This window comes from Chanodichthys erythropterus, chromosome 1, assembly GCF_024489055.1.
Source record: "Chanodichthys erythropterus isolate Z2021 chromosome 1, ASM2448905v1, whole genome shotgun sequence".
Taxonomy (NCBI): Eukaryota; Metazoa; Chordata; class Actinopteri; order Cypriniformes; family Xenocyprididae; genus Chanodichthys; species Chanodichthys erythropterus.
This window is the reverse complement of record NC_090221.1, coordinates 7,460,202-7,481,047: the sequence shown is the minus strand read 5'-3', so window position 1 is coordinate 7,481,047 and position 20,846 is coordinate 7,460,202. Positions and strand designations below refer to the sequence as shown.

Here is a 20,846-nt window from a genome sequence, read left to right as displayed (position 1 = left end):
ATGCAAAAAGTGTCTGAAATAAAGGCGGGGTAAAATGGATTACTGCCACCCGTAGCCACTGAGCAGCTCACTACCAGCACTAATAACCTGTCCATATATTCAGTCATTCCCATCTGCTTTGATTTAATACCTATTACCCAGCCTCCTCCATAGCCTCTGAGCTCTGATTGGTCCACTTACGTGCTAAGCCCAGGCAGATTATAGTATTTGTAAAACGTGAGACACAAAGAACGTTTGTTCCCTTGCTGGAAGCTGTGTGCGTGTTTACTTGGAGTGGCCCTGGCTGAGGATGTAACTCAGGTCTATGTAAACCCATACAGTACCTTTCAGAGCAGGTTCATCACCTCAGAGGGTCTCATCCTGTGCAAAACATCAGCGGTGGAAGGTTACATACAAAGAGGGGCAGTCTTGCAGCTGAGAGGGGAAAAAAAGAGCACAAGCAGGAGATTGAACTGGATAGCAGGCACTTAGGAAGAGGACCTGGAGTCTGGAACGGAACAAGAACTGACTGACATACGTGTTTTGGATAACAGCTGGGGATGATATGATCTCTCATGTGGAGGACACTGAGGCCAATGAGCTTATCAATGAGCTTGTGATCCTTTCTGTGAAAGAACCAAGAAACACATTCAACACCACTGCCATGCAAAGCCAGGATGCCTTCATTTAAAGGTAGTGTGCTTTTTATTTATTTATATTAAACAGGGGAGAAACAGGAATTAATGTTATTCTAATATTTGCCACTGTAATAGATTTTATAGCACTGCTACTGCTTAAAGTCTGACTTTAGAAGCTTTAGCTTTGAATCTATGTATAAACATTTATGTACAAGAGTTTGTTTAATGACACAAAGTTGCCACTAGTTCATAGGGACAGATTCTTTATTATAGTAATACTTAGAGTTTTATCATTTATCCCATTTTCCCACTCAGCTTCAAGCTCTTTAAATAGCTTATGAGCCTTGTTGCCTTCTGGAAAGACAAGCTATGACATGGAACACTGATGTTTAATCCATTTTTTGGGTAAATGCCATAATACAGTACATGGGCATCATTACATAACATCATGTATCCTCTAGGCATCTTTTTTTGTCTTAATTGTATGCTTTTTGATACATTGTTATTCATTTCTTTGGAACCAATGATTGATATCTAAAACTGAACAGAAGATTATGAAAAATTAGCATGTGCATTAGTCCATGCATGTAAGTTACTCTGGCAACTAAGACACATCTTTGTGTTGAACACTGAGGAGGCGACAAAGTCAGACAACCTTCATTTATGTTTCTAAGACTGCGACACTCAGCTGAGCTGGCTTTTACCCCTAAATAAACAAATAAACATCTTTTTTTTTGGAAAACTTGTTGCTTGTGGTGCTATGGCAGGACTCAGATGAACGCTCTTTAAAATTTTACTTTTGTTGCGTCCACATTTACCCCTAGACTTATGTGGGACGTAACAATTGGGGGCTCGTCCGGGATTTGAACCCGGGACTTCTCGCACCCCAAGCGAGAATCATACCCCTTGACTACACTTCTGTTACTAATAGTCAACCAGAAGTATCTAACTAACTATCTAGTTAGTTAGATAGTGTATTCTGTATTCTACATACAGTAGTAGAGTGTATTCTACATAGCATTCCTCTAATAACAAGTATGACATGCTGGTTGAGCACAGACCTGTTAGTACACAGGTTTTATTTAGTTCACATTCAAAATAAGACTTAACTGATTAGACTGAGGAGCAATCCAATAACATGATTAATCAGACCCGCTGTGCTGATTAACCCTTATATAACACCCATCCTGACACCAAAAGTCTGAGACCATGCACTGTAAACCCGAACAGTACTACTAACTTATAAAGATTGAGTACACTGCAATTAAAGTCTGTTAAATCATTGATGCAACTTAAAACAATTACATTTTCTAAATGAGGAGTTTAGTTTTATTTTTGTGTATAGCTCAACATTTTTGATTAAATCCTAAATACCTTAATACTCCAATTATGTTTAAGTTTACTGAGCGACATAAAGTGATGTCACATTGTTTCTCTAACTGACGTTATCAGAAGAATCCGTTCAACATTAAACTGAGTTGCAGCAGATTTTAAGTTCCCAGCATACTTTGCAGCACACTGTGTAAGTAGAATAAATGTTATAAATGCACAAGATCAATACAGAGTGAAGAATAGTGCCCACTGGTTAGGTTGAGAATGGGCTGCGAAACTTCAAGTCTATATATACTGTATGTCAATTAACAGTTCATGCAAGTAAATAGATTCTTTAATGGTTACATTAGTGAATGCTAGTGTGCTGTTGCTAACAAACACGGAACCATAAAGATTAGGTGTTAGTTTATTCAATATTACAATTAAATTGTAATTAGCAAGTTTATGTAGTACAACATACATTTCTTAAGTTTTACTAAAATATTTTTTGAGTTGTTTACTTAGTATTCTGAACTTATTGGGTTTTACAGTGTGGTGAAAATCAGATTTTTCTTAAACCTGGAAATAAACAGAAAGTTTAAAAATATTTAAATATTTACAACTAAGAATGTTATAATGTAAAACGAGTAAGAATTATTTAAAGGTGCCATCGAACGTTTTTTACAAGATGTAATATAAGTCTAAGGTGTCCCCTGAATGTGTCTATGAAGTTTCAGCTCAAAATACCCCACATATTATTTTTTATTCATTTTTTTAACTGCCTATTTTGGGGCATCATTAACTATGCACCGATATATAGGTTGCGGCCCCTTTAATTCTCGTGCTGCCCCGCCCACGGAGCTCGCGCCTGCTTTAACCAGCATAAACACAGTTCACACAGCTAATATAACCCTCAGAATGGATCTTTACAAAGTGTTCGTCATGCATACTGCATGCATGCGTCAAATTATGTGAGTATTGTATTTATTTGGATGTTTACATTTGATTCTGAATGAGTTTGAGGTTTTGCTCCATGGCTAAAGCTAACATTACACACTGTTGGAGAGATTTATAAAGAATGAAGTTGTGTTTATGAATTATAGAGACTGCAAGTGTTTAAAAATGAAAATAGCGAATTTCTTGTCTCTGTGAATACGGTAAGAAACGATGGTAACTTTAACCACATTTAACAGTACATTAGCAACATGCTAACGAAACATTTAGAAAGACAATTTACAAATATCACTAAAATATCATGATATCATGGATCATGTCAGTTATTATTGCTCCATCTGCCATTTTTCGCTATTGTCCTTGCTTGCTTACCTAGTCTGATGATTCAGCTGTGCACATCCAGACATCCTGCCCTTGTGTAATGCCTTGAACATGAGCTGGCATATGCAAATATTGGGGGCGTACATATTAATGATCCCGACTGTTATGTAACAGTCGGTGTTATGTTGAGATTCACCTGTTCTTCAGAGGTCTTTTAAACAAATGAGATTTATATAAGAAGGAGGAAACAATTGAGTTTGAGACTCACTGTATGTCATTTCCATGTACTGAACTCTTGTTATTTAACTATGCCGAGGTAAATTCAATTTTTTATTCTAGGGCACCTTTAACATTCTCAATGTCCCCTTCTTTACCTTAAGTAAGACTTGTTGTTAGCACTCACTTGCATCATTACCAGCACTTCACACTGACTCTATGTGTGAGAGGCTCATGTTTTGCAATTATTAATAGGAATACACAAAAAAATGATTATTAATAATCATTTTTTTGGTGTATTCCTGTTATAATATATAATAATCATATAATCAGTTTGTTTATTTGTTATATATTAACTATAAACTTTTTTATTTACTTTTTACTTATACATTTTTTTGTGAAAATGTACTATAAAGACAGATACAACTCACTGGTATGTGCAGCAGCAACGTGTCAGTGAAACCAAAGAACCTCACGGTATTCCGTTACAGGAGATTTCACTGGTTTTAGTTTCCTGTGAACTCCAGGCCGTGATGGGGTTTGTATGTATTGTATATAGGTGTGTAGGCAGGTATGACCTGCTTTTCCCAGCCTGTGGCTCCAGACTAGTCCTTCACCTCTCTTGAGTCATTGTGTTAGGCCAATTACACAAGATTCCAATTACAGCCAGAGTGGGTGTGTGAGCAGGGCAACAAAGAGAGAGCAACATGGAAGCTTCTGTAAAGTGGACAGAGAACACTCTGTCCGCAGGTAAAACAATCCTTTTGGGGCTCCCGCAACAATCACAGGGCTAACAGAGCTCTGTTGCAGGGGGAAGGGGGTAATTTCTTACACCCTGATGAGGGGATCTTTATTCACTATACTGTCTGAAGAACAATTGAAGAATGTCTGTATAATATGTCAGTTGATAAGCCGGTGTCAGTAGCTTGTAAAATACGTTTTTACTCAGTTTTTTAACATTCAGGTCATGTTTGTGAGGGTTATCCTCATGAGGAAGATTCACAAAGAAATACAAGATTGATTCGAAATTCCTAATGCATCCTCTGGGAATTTTTTTGGAATTTATTTTTGTCACTAGCACAAGATCTTGTTATGCCACACCTATAGGCTACTGTGTGGGGTAATTTATGTCATTTGGATGACACTGCTGTTATTAAATATATTTTTTAATCATACACTGACAAGATGTAGCCTACAATGCAGACACATAATAGCGTTTTTATAGCGGTGAGGTTATTAGATTCAGCCCCCAACGTAGGATAAAAATGTAGAGTCAGCAGGCCGTTATCACAAAATAAACCACTAAAGGGTTATCAGAGATATCAGAGACACTCACCCTGATACTGTACAAACCTGAATGGGGGTTTCTTTTGCAAAAACGACCTGCTGACTGCACTATCCAACTCAAATAAGTCAACGTTATCCAACTTTATATGATATGGATATGAAATATTAATTTCAATAAAAAATTATTGTGCAAAGAGACTATAGAGCGATATATAGGACACAGATCAGTTTTGGAATGTCTTTTACACATAATGTACCAGAAGGGGGCAATGTGAGTTCCCTCAAAATCCCAGTTGTATGTTTCTGTCCTAAGGGCATAAATGGAATAGATGAGATGTCCATTTATCTCTGCTCTCAGTTCCTCTCTGAAATAGCTATTAGTGGATCACATTCACCCAGGCTAATTTTGTCATAAATTAGTTCTGTGCGCATCCAAAATTCAGTCTTTGCAGCAACATATTTTTGTAATATTGTACCTCAGAGCATGTAGGGGTAACATGGGGGAAGATGCCCCTTTAAGAAGTTGATAATAATTGAATAACCGATGACAGAGAAAGCAAAATCCCAGTAAAAGAGATTTATCTGAAAGGTAAAATTATTCTATGACTATATACAGGCATATAAATATTTACATTTGCACATATTTTAAATGAAGGTCATATTAGAAACATTGTGAAATCAAATCGAATAATTTCACTCATAGGTTTTAATGAAAGCAAACATGTCTGAAATGCACGTTTAATTCGTGGAAATACTGAATAATGACCCCATTAATTACAATAATTATTACATTTGAAAACAATAACATAGTAACAACATGCCATCTTACCCCAAGGGTCTAATTTGATCTTTTTAATTCCAAATCAAAACGCTGTGTCCAGAAACTCCTCATTAACAAATAGATATAGAAAAAGATAAAACTTTTATAATCTACATAATACAGTGTCATAGATCACTATTTTCCAGAGACACAAAATTAGACCAATTAACCTCAAAACTGGTTCGGCTGACTAAATCTCACAAATGTTGATATTCAGATGAAATGACAAAATTAAAAATAGCATAGCCTGAGATGAGATTTTATGCCATCTATGGTCAGGAGAAAAAATTAAGGTGGGTCATCTTACCCCAATAATATAATATAATATAATATAATATAATATAATATAATATAATATAATATAATATAATATAATATAATATAATATAATATAATATAATATAATATAATATAATATAATATAATATAATATAATATAATATAATATAATATAATTTTGAGGTGCCCTATATTTAGGGGGCAGTTGTGGCCTAATGGTTATGAGTCAGACTGGTAACCCAAAAGTTGTGCAAGGCACCTATTACCCCCACAGCAAAAATGGCTTCCTCACTGCTCCAGGTGTGTGTGTCCACAGTTTGCAGTTTGTGTTCGCTACTCCTAAAGTGTGTGCACTAATTTGGATGAGTTAAATTCCGAGTATGGGTTACCATACTTGGCCCTAAAATGAAATCAAACATTTCCATGTGAAAAAGATTAACACAAGTGGAATGTCAGCAATCCTTAAAGAGCTGAATAAAGCCAATGAGCCAGTACTGTGCTTTGAAATGACTGTGAAATAAGGTATACTGAGAAAGAAGTCAAAACTTTAGGATATTTCATTTTAGGTTAGCAAGGTATATCAGTATATTGAAAGAAAGTATGTCGGGGGTATATATCAGATATATTGGAAAGAAATCAGTGAGATTAATTATTTAGAGCTCCACTAATCAGCTGGCAGTATAAGCACATATTCTTAGGTTTAATCAAAATTATGCTATCTGAAATGCAGCGTTAAAGATTATCTTCCCTTAGTTTCTCTATCAGGCCCTGTCTGGTCTCTTGAAGGTGACAAAGTGCAAAGCGTAGTGGTAGTTGACAGTTTGCCGGTTAAATTTAGATGTGTGAGCGAATGTCTGACAGGCTCAAGCAACCCTAGCAGGGACAAGGAAATTCCCAAAATGGTACTCGATGAAATATGTGGCATGTCTGCAGGGTGACCTGCTTAATGTGATCAGAGTAACAGAAGGCAGTGGAGGTATCAGATTATTTCCTATTGATGTTTTGGGTCATTCACACCTGTTTGACCTATTTTACTATTTTACAATACCAAAGAAGTGATTTTAGACCAATAATTAAAAGTACAGGTAGTTCACCCAAAGATGAAAATCCTGTCATCATTTACTCACCCTCATGTCTTTCCAAACATGTATGATACTTGAAAAAAGTCTCTTTTTTCCATACAATTAAAGTCAATGGGGTCCAGTGTTGTTTTGAACTTACTCCATTGACTTTCATTGTATGGACAAAAACAGTTGAAACTTTCTTCAAAATATCTTCATTTTCCGCAGGTAAGTAAATGATGACAGAATTTCATTTTTGGGTGAACTAATCCTTTAAATAGTTTTGCAGTATAGTTTTCAGCTTGATGTTCTTCATCAGTCATTCAAATTGGACGAAAAAGAGAAATGAATTGGCATTTTACTTAGATTAGCAATTAAAAATTAAGATTTCAATGTTAATTTACATGCTACTGCCAACAATTTACAATAATGTCTCATTACTTAACAGTACACCCTAAAAATTGCTGGGTTAAAAACAACCCAAGTTGGGTTGAAAATGGACAACCCTGGCAAATGGGTGAAATGTTTGCCCAACCTACTGGGTAGTTTTATTTAACTCAACTATTGATTAAAAATTACTTTATTGCTTGCTTAAAATGAACCCAAAATATGTTGGGAATTTACATTTATTAATAAGTTTAATTAATAATAATTAAACAATAAACATTTATTAAATTGCTTATTGATACATTTTCACCTTTTGATTATTATTGTTGCCTCTAGTAATTATGTGTCTGAATTTTAATCTCCAACCTATTTTGGGTTCATTTTAAGCCAGTCATATTGCAATTTAAAATAATTTAAAAAAAAAATAGTTGGGTTACATAAAACTGCCCAGCGTGTTGGGCAAATATTTAACCCAACTGCTGGGTTAAAACAATCCAGTTGCTGGGTTTGTCCATTTTCAACCCAACTTGGGTTGTTTTTAATTATTATTATTTTTTTTAGTATAGTTAATGCGCTAGCTAACATTAATGAGCAATACATTTGTTACAGTATTTATTATTTATTTTTAATGTTAGTTAATAAAAACACAGCAGTAAATTGTTAGTTCATGTTAGCTCAGGTCCATTAAATAATATCAACAGATACAACTTTTGATTTTAATAATGCATTAATAAATGGATGAATGTTAGTTCATCTTAACCAATGTGTTTAACTAATGTTAACAAATGGAACCTTACTATAAAGTGTTACCACTTTTTTTCATATGGCAGCACATCTTCCCGAGAGCACAATGATTTGGCAATTCAACTGCAAAATGTCCCAGACATGAGTGGATGCACACTGGTGGAAGATGTAAGTGCTGGTTTAGTTTGCTTTGCTTATTAATAAGTGTGCTTTTCTCTCACAATAGTCAAAACACCGACATTCACCTAAAATGTAATACAATTACTAGAGAGGCATTGTCACTTTAATGAAAGGTCCATTGTCGTTTAAACAATGAGCTTCCTCTAAACATCATTACACAGAGTGTACCTCCAGCAAAACATTCCTAAGTAAATATCCACCACAAGGGAGGGGTACTGCGCTATTCATTACCATCCCATGATAAAGCATGCTCTCTGTTGGCTGTTACTATGACTACCAGGATCTTCTCCAAACCAATGAGAGCCCTTCATGTCTGTCGACCCAAAACAAGTGCATTGAGAAGGGGGTCGGCATGCTTCATCACTGCTCCGCGTTTTCCGTCTCTTGAGTCAAGAAAGCACTTCTGAAATCTGAATTTTGTGTCCGGGCAGCCATAGTGCTTGTTGAGAAGAATAATAATCGACTGCCGCTCGCGCTGTTGTTGCCGAGAAGCTGCGCGAGGGACTGGCGCGAGAATGAATTCATGTTTTTGATGCAAACACACGTGTGTGCTTTCGTTCAACGGGATAATAATATATGAAGGAATTTAAACCGCGTTTGTTGAGTCTGCTGGATTGCACAACATATGGGAGGTAGGTGCAGAAAGCAAAAAGCAGTGCTTTTATTAAATTTTACCCTTTGATTATTGCATTAATCATTATAAAATTGCATAAAACAATATGTATGCACTATCAAATTTTTGTATTACGCAATGTGCATTCCAAAATGGCATTTTTGTATTAATAAACAGTATGCATTAACTTATACAATATGCACTATCAAATATTTTGTTGTGTTTATTTGTACAATATGATCTAAAAACGCCTATATTGCTGCACATGAGGTGCATTCGGTTAGATTCGACATGCTGTTGGATTCTCCCACTGTCCTACACCTATGAAACTGTCAGGCGCGTGATGTATTATGTGAGAGCAGACACATATGAGATCTAGCAGACTGTATGGAAGTATCAGAGCGACAGAAAAACAGAACTACGTCAGCACAAAAAAATGGTTTGCACACAGATGTACTGTCTGTTGCAAGGTATTCCATTTACATCAGATATTTAATGATTAAAGTACCCAGAGCCTTTCTCGTACCTCCACTGGAGCTTTAATGAGCTCTTGGTCAATGGTTGCTGTGCAACTGTCATTAATGTGTCACGGGCTCTGATGTGCTTGAGCAGGCACAAGGTCAAGGAGGTCATTACAGATGTGCACTACCTCATTGACTAGATGAGCTACAAGATAATAGTCTTGTTTTCCAAAAGAAAGAGCATATGACATTATTTTTCACAATTTATGGAATTCACAAGTTATGCCATTATTTTTTTTGCAAGACACCGATTTTAATATTATTGCTTACTGTATGGCTATGATAAAAAGCTGGGTTGGGATTGAGTAGGCCTGCTGCTACTGAGAGTGTCAAAGGTCATGACAAAGGCCTTAGCACTTCATTGTTTAAACAATGTAATATGTTTTCCCTGAGTTACCCTTGTGAAAAAGACTATTTATTATATAAATAAGACTTATAAATACTTTCAAATAATATACTTACTGTTTTCAGACACTTAATTGCATGTTTTTTGCAATTTGATGAAAATGTACTGTAGTTGTAAATGCAATCAGTTGAACTTGAGAGTGCTTTTTTGACATACCTATGAAGGACATCTTTATTTGTAATTTCTTAAATCTACTGTCTTTAAAATATGGTTAAAGTGTACTGCAGGATATAAGAATTTATGGTAAACTAAAATTGAATGTAATTTCCATTGAAACTTGTTTGTATATTTGTAATTATATATTTGTAATGATCAAGTTGCAGTTTAGTACATTTAAAATATATTTACATTAAATTTACTTTTTGAAAGAACGGCAAAAGATTATTAAAACGATTTAAAATATACTTTGAAATAAAACTTTTTAAAAGTGTACCTAAAAAGACAGTTCACCCAAAAATGAAAATTACCGCATGATTTACCCTTAAGCCATTCTAGGTGTTTATGACTATTTTCTTTCACACAAACACAATCGGAGTTATATAAATATAGCCTGGCTCTTCCAAGCTTTATAATGGTAGTGAATGGGGCGCTGAATTTGGAAGCCCAAAAAAGTGCATCCATTCATCATAAAAGGGGTTTATTAACCAGGTTAATAAAGGCCTTCTGAAGCAAGGAGATGGGTTTTTGTAAGAAAAATATCCATATTTAAAACTTTATAAACTATAATAACTAGCTTCCGGCAGATGGCCGTTTACATTTACATGCACAAAAATTGAGGTTTCTTATCACTACAGTAGTGAGATTATAGGTTTATGCAGCACCATCTGGCTTTCATGGTTCCTAATGAGTGAACAGGATGCTAAAATGCTTTTCAGGCTGTCCAAGTCAATGATACTAAGATACTGTACTGATGGATTCTGAGGTGTCTCTGTTTTTTTTCTGAATTATCTAATTTTGTGACCCTTGCAATTTCAACCTTTTTGCTTTCTTCTAAAAAAACAAATAAATAAAAATTGAAAGATGCCAATACCTTATACTGTGTAGTAAACTTTAGATACAGGGCATGTTTTGATATTATTCAGTTTTAGGAAACCGTTTGCTAAGTCCCGGATCATGACCTGATACCTTCTGTTCAGCTACAGTTTAAAGGCTTCGGTTGATGTAACACCTAAGTCATCTCAGGCACGAGCATATGAGTGATGTTAGCTTTACTGGGTGGTTTTCTTTGGCTCGGGTTTGTGCTGACACCTTCAGTCGCCGTGCATTCCTTGAGCTCCTGGGTGACGGCATCTCTCACGACGGGAGGGAGCAGCTCACAAGGTGTCAAACCTTCTGTGTATCTGTTGCGCGCTTGCTGTTAGATATATAGTGAATCTTAGTGTGAAAAGTCTTTGCAGGGGCAATCAAGTGTGAAATTTGTCCTGATGTGGGTTATAATGTTTAAGGACAAAACAGTAAGGACAACAACAAAAAAATCTCTATAGGGATTTACAGAGTTCATTTGTTGCACATTATACTGAGTGGCAAGTTAATCTGTCTTCATAGTGTAGCATGACTCCAGGACAGCTTTCTTCACTCTAAACTTTAGCTTAAGCATGCTGATAAATTAACTGTCATCAGCAAACAGTATCAGAGACAAAAATAGTGCCAGCATCATGGAGCTTGGATCACTAAAATGCATCTTATGTGAAATTAAACTAAAAACTTAATGGTATGATCTTAAGTGTGCTTAAAATGATAATGCCGCCCTTGTTATTATATATGTATAAACAGAGATGGTTTTGAATTTTTTTCTCAGAATTGTTTGGATTTTGATTCATTTTTTTTTTTTTTAATGCTACCTGACAGTCATCCTAAATTGTTCATATTAGCACATAGTGAGTAGTATGCTTTGGCATAGCCAAGATGTTTGACCACTCATATCTTCTGAAGCACAGATCTGTATATGTTGTCACTTTCCCCCAGAGGCGTGGAGTAACTTTCCAGCCTGCAGACGTGCATGTCTCCATCTGAAAATAGCTTGAACTACAACACTTGCTCAGAGAGGGGGCTTGCCTCTCACTTTCTCACATCTTTTACCTCCAGAAGCCAGCTGCAGTCTGGGACTTTAACCCTGAAACACGGTGGATCCACTGGGCTAAAGTGAGAAGTGGGGACGTGGAGCCTGCTGCCTGTCAGCTCAGACCCGGCACCTGATTTCAGTCCTAATGCCTGGTAAGGATTTGCCTTTCGTTTGGTTTGGGATTGTGTATATATATATATATATATATATATATATATATATATATATATATATATATATATATATATATATATATATATATTTTTTTTTTTAGTCAGCTGTGGTAAAACAAAGAAGTTTTTCCTGTAAATATATAAAATTAACTTTCATCATACCAAAAAAAAAGAGTGCCTGTAAATGTGATGAAAAAGCCTGTAAACATGCAGTGGATAGTGACAATATTTAGCATGATTTAATATTAAATAAATGACTGATTCATCTCATAATTTGACAGTTTTAAATAGAGGAAAAGAAAGGACTTCATTGTTGAAGTAATACTGATCTTTTATTATTATTATTATTATTATTTGGGACATGTCTAAATAGAGCTTAAAACCCTGAGATGTATGATTATTATTATTTTTTTTACCAATCAAGATTAGCAATCAATAAATTAATTAGACAAAAAATGGTTAAATGAAAACATAAGTGTAAAAAAACCCTATCATAGTGGGTAATAGGGTTGCAAGAAATCACTATTCAGTAGAGTAGCTTGCTAGTTTGGGACCAGATGCTAAATGTATTAATAAATGCTTATTTCCCATAAATTACAGAAAAGTATTCTTGACAAGAACTTGGGTAACAGTTATGAATGCTTGAGTCTGATGAATTCTGTCAACACTACAATCTGTGTAAAAATGGTTAAATTAAATTTGTTATATTGTAAAATTAATGTTACTGTACTTCTTGAGGGTCGCAATTGTAAAGAATGATAGAATTGTGTAATAGATTTGCCATTTATTAATAGAAAATCAAGCGATAACAGAGTTGAGTGCAAAATGTGCTCCAGCTAAATGTTATATTTTTGGTATTTGAAAATCGCTAATAATTAAATACATTTTTGGTAAAACTTTACTTTGATGGTCCATGTCCACTTTAGACATTCAAAGTACCTTTGCAACTACATGTCAACTGAATCTCATTTGAGTATTAGTAGATTGTCTGCTTAATTTTTGCTAACACTTTATTTTGATGGTCCCTTAACAGGCATTATACTTTTCAAGTAACTTTTCAGCTACATGTCAACTTATTTTACTAACCTGAACCCTAACATCTAACCCTAACTGTCTGCTAACAGTCTACTAATACCCTAATGATAGTTAGTTGACATGTAGTTGCAAAGGTAATTATAGTTAGTAGAGTGTTTACAGTGGGCCATTGAAATAAAGTGTAACCAATTTTTACTACAATAAATTAAGAATAAGTTCAACATGTACTGTCAAAATTATATTGCATGATTTTAATTGTTAGACAGTGGCGAGAAGGTCAAGACAGTATCTAACGGAAACATTTGACATTTGATGTTTAAAACTAGTTATATCTCATACTAGATCAATTTTATGTTAGATAATAGTTTATATGACATATGTAATACTTTAAAAAAAAAAAAAAATAAACAAATGTTATTTGTATGTTTCATGCAGTTCAGGATAGAGACTTCAGAGCTTTTGATCCAAAAACTGTGGAAAAGTTTCATCATAAAATATTATATAAGCTATCTAGGTGAAAAAGAATTTTAAAATACATGCATGCATCTGTCAGTTAGTTCTTACTTTCAGAGCGTGTGATTTATGTGTGTACTGGCCCAAAACAGAGTAGACAGCTTTCACTGATTCAACCCAGACAGATGTATTGCGTACATTGTTTGAAATAAGACCGCCTTGTCATACTTAAAAAGAGCCTTTGTTGCAATCTGCCATCTCTCTGACAACATTTGTTAATATCAGCTAAATTGCATTTCACTGTGTAATGCAAGGCATCCATTGATTAACTGTCCATCATAACAGCCCAATCCTTTCAACATGACCTTATGTTCTTTTTCCCATTTTGCTTTAATAAAAATGCGCATGCATGGTACTTCTGTGACTTTTGCTAGGGAATGCTTGAGCTAAAGCAGCTTTGAGAGGTCAAATATGACATGCAGTATAATGCACATTTAGTCCAATATCTCCAGAGGAGCATGAAAAGCTGTCATGAAGATGTCTTACAGGAGGCCGCCTGGCAGACTCTCGATCTACTCCTGTTTTTGTTATGGGGGAGGGCTCTTTCATGACTGTGGTATTTTTAACTTTGTATAATAAAGGAGTGCCCAGTCCCTGTTTCCTGAATCTGAACCCTTGTTATACTTTTAACTAGTGCACTTTAGTCCTGGACAATATAGCAAAAAAGATTATATCACATTTATAATTATAACTTAAAGCCGTTTCACAATATTCAATGTATATTTCTCAATAGCTCTGAAATAGGAGAAAACAATTAAAAACAAAAAAACAAAACTTAATTTCCACCAAACAGCCAATCTGTAAAACTCAATAAGTTGAGAATACTCAAAACATTTGAGGAAACTTATTACCTCAAAATATTTAACCCTCTGGAGTCTGAGGCTGATTTGGGGCTTGGAGAAGTTTTGACATGCCCTGACATTTGTGCTTTTTTCAGTTGTTCATAAACATATAAATGACAAAAGTGTCATTACACTGTATTCAGCACAAACTGGGCTACAATAATATGTGAGGAACATGTATGTACATGTTTGTATTTTTGAAGGAATAATGTTTATACGTGGTTATTGAAAAAACAAAAAACTTAAGTCACTGAAATAAGGCCAAAAGACTTCTGGGTATTGGAGGTTGTAGACTAGAGTTTTTGCTTCAGAATTATGTAAAAATTATGCTGCCTACTCCTTCATATAAAACAATATATTGATTTAGTTTTTGTAAGACACTTTTTGTCAAGAAACACAGTATGCGTGGAGATGTGAATCATCATGAATAATGGGCCATTTACACCTGAGAAGACAAACGAATCACATAATAATGACCTGAAATGACTTGCATATTAATGAGGCCTTTCAGTCAGGTAGGCTGTGAAAAAAACCCTCTGTAATAATGTCTCAGCTCATCACAAACAACAATACTGTGAAATATTATTACAATTTAAAATAATGGTATTCTATTTTATTCTTTAAAATATAATGTATTTCTGTGATGCAAAGTGTCTGAACAATTATGTTACCTCTATGGCATTTCATATAGGCTTTTAGCTTAAAAGCATGCACATTTGGAGAAATATTGATGGATTCTTATATATTTATGTCAATTTTCTATACTGAGAAGTAATATTTATTGTCATCACTATGAGTGCTGGATACTGTGTTTTCAATTCATACTTGCAGCCGAAGGGCGCTCTGTACACCTTTAGGCCACAAATTCATATAAAGAAGAAAAGGAACTAGGAACTAACGGCATGTCTTCTAGAGATAACCATGGCTTTAACACTCTGAGGTCTGAAAACGCGCCGGCGCGTTTTGCAGGTTTTTTTCACATTGCAGCAAAACAGACTTAAAATACTCCGTCATTTTTTGTCATAGAGACATAAGTAATATATCAATTGAAACTATAGAATATCTTCTTTTATTTGTATACACTCAGAGTAAAAACAAAATGTTGTGCTTTTTGTAAAATAAAGAAAACTAACATGATGCGTGATTTCTCCTCTCCCTCTGAACGAAGTCCAATCTGATAGTTCTCAGAAAATTAACTAACTTAGTGAATATGTGAATATTAATCACAGAAAAATTACACTTATGTCTAAAAAAACCTTAAGATGTCAGGTTTTAAATCATGTAAGTCATATCGAAAACAAACCTTCTGTGTTTATGTAATCTGTATGAAAAGAGAGCCATGTCAGAAGTCCGTGATTCAGCTCATTATCCGCTAATGCGGCCACGCCCACAGAGCCAGCGCTATTCAGACGCAAATTCAGAGGCAATACATGCATTCATCATCTCAATCGTGTATTTATTGTCTTGAAAAGTGTTTATCTGGATGTAAAAGTCATGGTTAGCGAGCTCTAGAAGACATGCAGTTAGTTCCGGTTTTCTTTTCTTCTATAGATGAAGTTTAGATGAGTTTTTGTTTCTTTAGCACCCTCCGGCTGCAGTATGAATTGGAAACTCCATTCATGGAATAGCCTCTTCTTCTTTTAGATGAATTTGTGGACTAAAAATGCACAGAGAGCACCCTCCGAACACCAGCGCTCATAGTAATGACAGTGAATATTAAATAAAAATAACTCCTCTGTATAGAAAATTGACATAAACATATGAGAATCCAATATTTCTCCAAATGTGCATTCTTTTAAACTAAAAGCCTATATTCAGACTCTTTGGATCACAGAAATACATTATATTTTAAAGTATAATATAAAACCATTACTTTATATTGTAATAATATTTTTCTGTATGTTTCATATATTATGATGAGCTTAAGACATCACAGAAGGTTTTTTTTCACAGCCTACCTGACTGAAAGGCCTCATTAATATGCAAGTCATTTCAGCTCATTACTATCCAATTCTGTTGTCTTCTCAGGTGAGAATGGCCCATTTTCAGTGGTGATTCACGCCTCCTCGCATACTGTGTTTCTTGGCAAAAAGTGACTTACAAAAACTAAATCAATATATTGCTTTATATGAAGGAATAGGCAGCATAATTTTTACATAATTTTGAAGCAAAAACTCTAGTCTACAACCTCCAATACCCAGAAGTCTTGTGAACACAGATTTACTATACTTTTTTTGGCCTTATTTCAGTGACTTAAGTTTTTTGTTTTTTCAATAACCATGCATAAATGTTATTCCTTCAAAAACACAAACATGTACATACATGTTCCTCACATATTATTGTAGCCTAGTTTGTGCTGAATACAGTGTAATGACACTTTTCTCATTAATAGGTTTATGAACAACTGAAAAAAGCACAAATGTCAGGGCATGTCAAAACTTCTCCAAGCCCCAAATCAGCCTCAGACTCCAGAGGGTTAACATCCAAATAAACACTTTTCGAGACAATAAATACACGATTGAGACAATGCATACAAGTATTGCCTCTGAATTTGCGTCTGAATAGCGCTGGCTCTGTGGGCGTGGCCGCATTAGCGGGTAATGAGCTGAATCTCGGACTTCTGACATGGCTCTCTTTTCATACAGATTACATAAACACAGAATGTTTGTGTTTCGATTTGACTTGCACGATTTAAAACCTGACATTTCAACGTTTCTTTAGACATAAGTGTCATTTTACTTGTTATTAGTATTCATAAGTTACAGTTCATTTTCTGAGAACTATCAGATTGGACTTCGTTCAGAGGGAGAGGAGAGATCACGCATCATGTTAGTTTTCTTTATTTTACAAAAAGCACAACATTGTGTTTTTACTCTGAGTGTACACAAATAAAAGAAGACATTCTATAGTTTCAATTGATATATTACTTATGTCTCTATGACAAGAAATGACGGGGTATTTTAAGTCTGTTTTGCTGCAATGTGAAAAAAAATCCTGCAAAACGCGCCGGCGCGTTTTCGGACCTCAGGGAGTTAAGTAAACTAACTCATTTTTTAAAAGTTAGTAGAACTTCAAATTTTTAAGTGTGGTGGGGCCGAGAGCCATGTAAGAGAAGCAAGGCCAGTGTGGTGCACAGGTGTCTCTCATTAACAATCCCGTCACCAGCATCCCTTTACTCCCATAGTTCTCAGCCTCACCCAACTCATCATAAAGTTAATTCCATACAGTTCATTTATATAAACATCACATTCAGATTTAGATTAAATGTTAGATAGCAAATAACAAATGCTATTATAACTATCAAATATACTATCATTATTATATACTTGCATGTATATAATCAAACAACGTACAGTATACAGTCTTAAAAGTCTGCTGCAACTCAACTCAGTCATATTAAGTTCAGCTTACTACAATAATATTTTGACATTTTTTCTATGAAGCACAATGAACTTTCATCATTATTTAAGTGAAACAAACTCATTTCATTTAATTAATTTCACAGTTTGGTTTTACAGTGCACTATGGCCAATTAGACTTATAATGTTCAAGATAAATAGTCAAATCGAGTAGAAAATTATTACAAAATTTCTCTACAAAATTTACAAAGAAATTTCACAAAATAACTTACTTTGTGTTCTATAGAAGAAAAAGTCAGTTGAAATAACATGAAGGTGATAATATGGTGACAGAATTTTCAATTTTGAATGAACTATCCCTTGAAGTCTTAACCACCGATGCTATATCTGTCTTAACAGACTCTTATACCAGCAAATAACAAAAAAATGAATGTTAATGAACTTGTATAAAAGTGCATTGAAATCATCCCAATATGCACGATAATGCTTCGTTTTATTTTGTAAGCAAATAATGTTCAAATAATCACTTACAGGGTTGAGCAATATTGTAAAGTAACACAAAGACCTGCTGAATAGGGTAGCTGCTGAATAGCATTATCGGCTCAGAAATGTTTTGCGAGCCAATTAATTGTTTGCTAAAGCGTTTAGGTCTGTTTGAAGAGTATTGAAATAATACTGAGGATTTTCTAGTAGAATGCAAAAAGTTGCAAAAGCCTATTGAACCTCTCTTTGATATCATGTGGCTGCTTAAATCGGATTGTTTTGAATGATGCCTTCTGATGGAAGCAACTACACAGGATGTCAAATGATTTGTTAGCGTATACATGGTGATATCATGTCAGAGGACTAGTAGACTTAGCAGTCTGTCACTTTGGGTGCTCTCCAGAGGTTAAACACCTAATTAACAGTTGGATCTTTTAGCCCAGGGGAGTGCTTCTGTCAGAGGAATGGGTCCAACTGGTTTTGTAAATGTCAGCCCATTTAGATATTTGTCAGATTGCGTCTATGAGAAGGTGCTGGCATGATGAGTGCTGGCTGCTTATCTTGGCTCTCAGGTTGGGTCCCTGTTTCATTCGCTGGCTTTTGTGTGTATACATTGAGACCCTCTAAAAGCCTTCCTCTCTTTACATAGCATAGAGCTTCTTTCTGAAAGATGAATAAAAAGACAGGTTTTCATCAGGATCTGTAGACATTAACTCATGTGCACTCAGGCTAAACATTCAGAAATGGCAGAACATGCTGAAGACACCATAGATGGCAACTTTACCAAAAAAGGAGATATGCCAATGTTTAGGACATTCTCTGGGAGGTCTAATATGACAAAACAGGAAGTTATGCTAACCTATATCTCAGAATATCATTCACAGGTCTTGTTGTTTGCCATAGTAGTAATAATGTGCCTGTATAATATCTTCAACACATTATTGGTGGTCTTTGGGGTCAAAATGCCCACCTTGGATACAGTTTATATGAAAATTAAATTGAATTTCTGTGTGGTATGTGTCACACATAGGGCTCAAAAAGTTGTAATGCAGATAAATTTATATACAAGAGTATAAAAGCTTTTAGCACAAAACACAGGGCAATATTCCTAAAAGCTATTTGACTCACTGTGAAGGAGACTGCTCCTTAGCGTTGCTCCTGTGCACAATGCCCTTCTGAGTTTCTAGACATAAAATGAGCTATATACTTTTATGATTAAGTATTTATTATGTATTAAGCTCCAGCTTGTGCAATGTATTGTTAAATAGCTCCCCAAAAAATGAAAGTTCTTTCATCAATTTCTCACCCTCATGTCTTTCCAAACCCATAAGGCTTTTGTTCATTTTCAAAACATGAATATATATTTTTAATAAAATCTGAGATATTTCTGTCCCTCCATTAAAAGCCTATATTCATCCCAAAATTCATATGAATTGAGTCTTCTGATGTCTTCTACAGTGTCATGGTCACTTTTTATGATGAACAGATTCAGATCACCCTCATGTCGTTCCACACCTGTAAGACTTTCGATCATCTTCGGAACAAAAATTAAGATATATTTGATGAAATCCGAGAGGTATATGACTCGTCCATACACAGCAATTTAACCACCACTTTCAAGGTCCAGAAAGGTACCAAAGACGTTGTTAAAAAAGTTAAAGGTGCCCTTGAATGTCTTTTCGAAAGATAATTGTAATAAAAGTCTAGGGTGTCCCCTGAATGTGTCTGTGAAGTTTCAGCTCAAAACACCCCATAGATTTTTTTAAATTAATTCTTTTAACTGCCTATTTTTGGGGCATCATTCAGCTAATATAACCCTCAAATGGATCTTTACAAGATGTTCGTCATGCATGCTGTGTGCATGGATTGGATCATGTGAGTATTGTATTTATTTGGATGTTTACATTTGATTCTGAATGAGTTTGATGCTGTGCTCCGTGGCTAAATCTAACATTACACACTGTTGGAGAGATTTATAAAGAATGAAGTTGTGTTTATGAATTACACAGACTGCAAGTGTTTAAAAATGAAAATTCTCTTGTCTCCGTGAATACAGTAAGAAACGATGGTAACTTTAACCACATTTAACAGTACATTAGCAACATGCTAACGAAACATTTAGAAAGACAATTTACAAATATCACAAAAAATATCATGTAATCATGGATCATATCAGTTATTATTGCTCCATCTGCCATTTTTTGCTATTGTCTTTGCTTGCTTACCTAGTCTGATGATTCAGCTGTGCACAGATCCAGACGTCCTGCCCTTGTCTAATGCCTTGAACATGGGCTGGCATATGCAAATATATGCAAATATTGGGGGCGTACACCCCGACTGTTACTGTTACGGTGTTGTGTTGAGATTCGTCTGTTCTTCGGAGGTCGTTTAAACAAATGAGATTTATATAAGAAGGAGGAAACAATGGAGTTTGAGACTCACTGTATGTCATTTCCATGTACTGAACTCTTGTTATTTAACTATGACGAGGTAAATTCAATTTTTGATTCTAGGGCACCTTTAATGTGACTTCAGTGGTTCAACCTTAATTTTATGAAGCGACAACAAAACAAAAATATCAACTTTATTCAACAATATCTTCTCTTCTGTGTCATTCTCATACGCTGTTTACGTCCAGCGCTTCCAGGTTATGCGTCAGCAT

The 20,846-nt window shown here is 35.0% G+C and overlaps 1 protein-coding gene across 12 annotated transcripts in view; it reads left to right on the top strand.

Moving 5' to 3' along the window:
• Positions 1-555: 555 nt before the first annotated feature.
• sorbs2b (sorbin and SH3 domain containing 2b) overlaps positions 556-20,846 on the top strand; it is a 64,990-nt gene continuing 44,699 nt past the window's right edge. For 4 of the 12 annotated variants that reach the window (XM_067386002.1, XM_067385940.1, XM_067386029.1 and 1 more), the window contains exons 1-2: positions 8,466-8,809; positions 11,803-11,931. In XM_067386002.1, coding sequence (XP_067242103.1) covers positions 11,925-11,931 — 7 coding nt within the window. In that variant the 5' untranslated portion in view covers positions 8,466-8,809; positions 11,803-11,924. Of the gene's footprint in view, positions 673-8,464; positions 8,810-11,316; positions 11,429-11,689; positions 11,932-20,846 lie in introns of those variants that run through there. The other 8 variants (XM_067386045.1, XM_067385991.1, XM_067385982.1 and 5 more) reach the window with 5 other exon arrangements.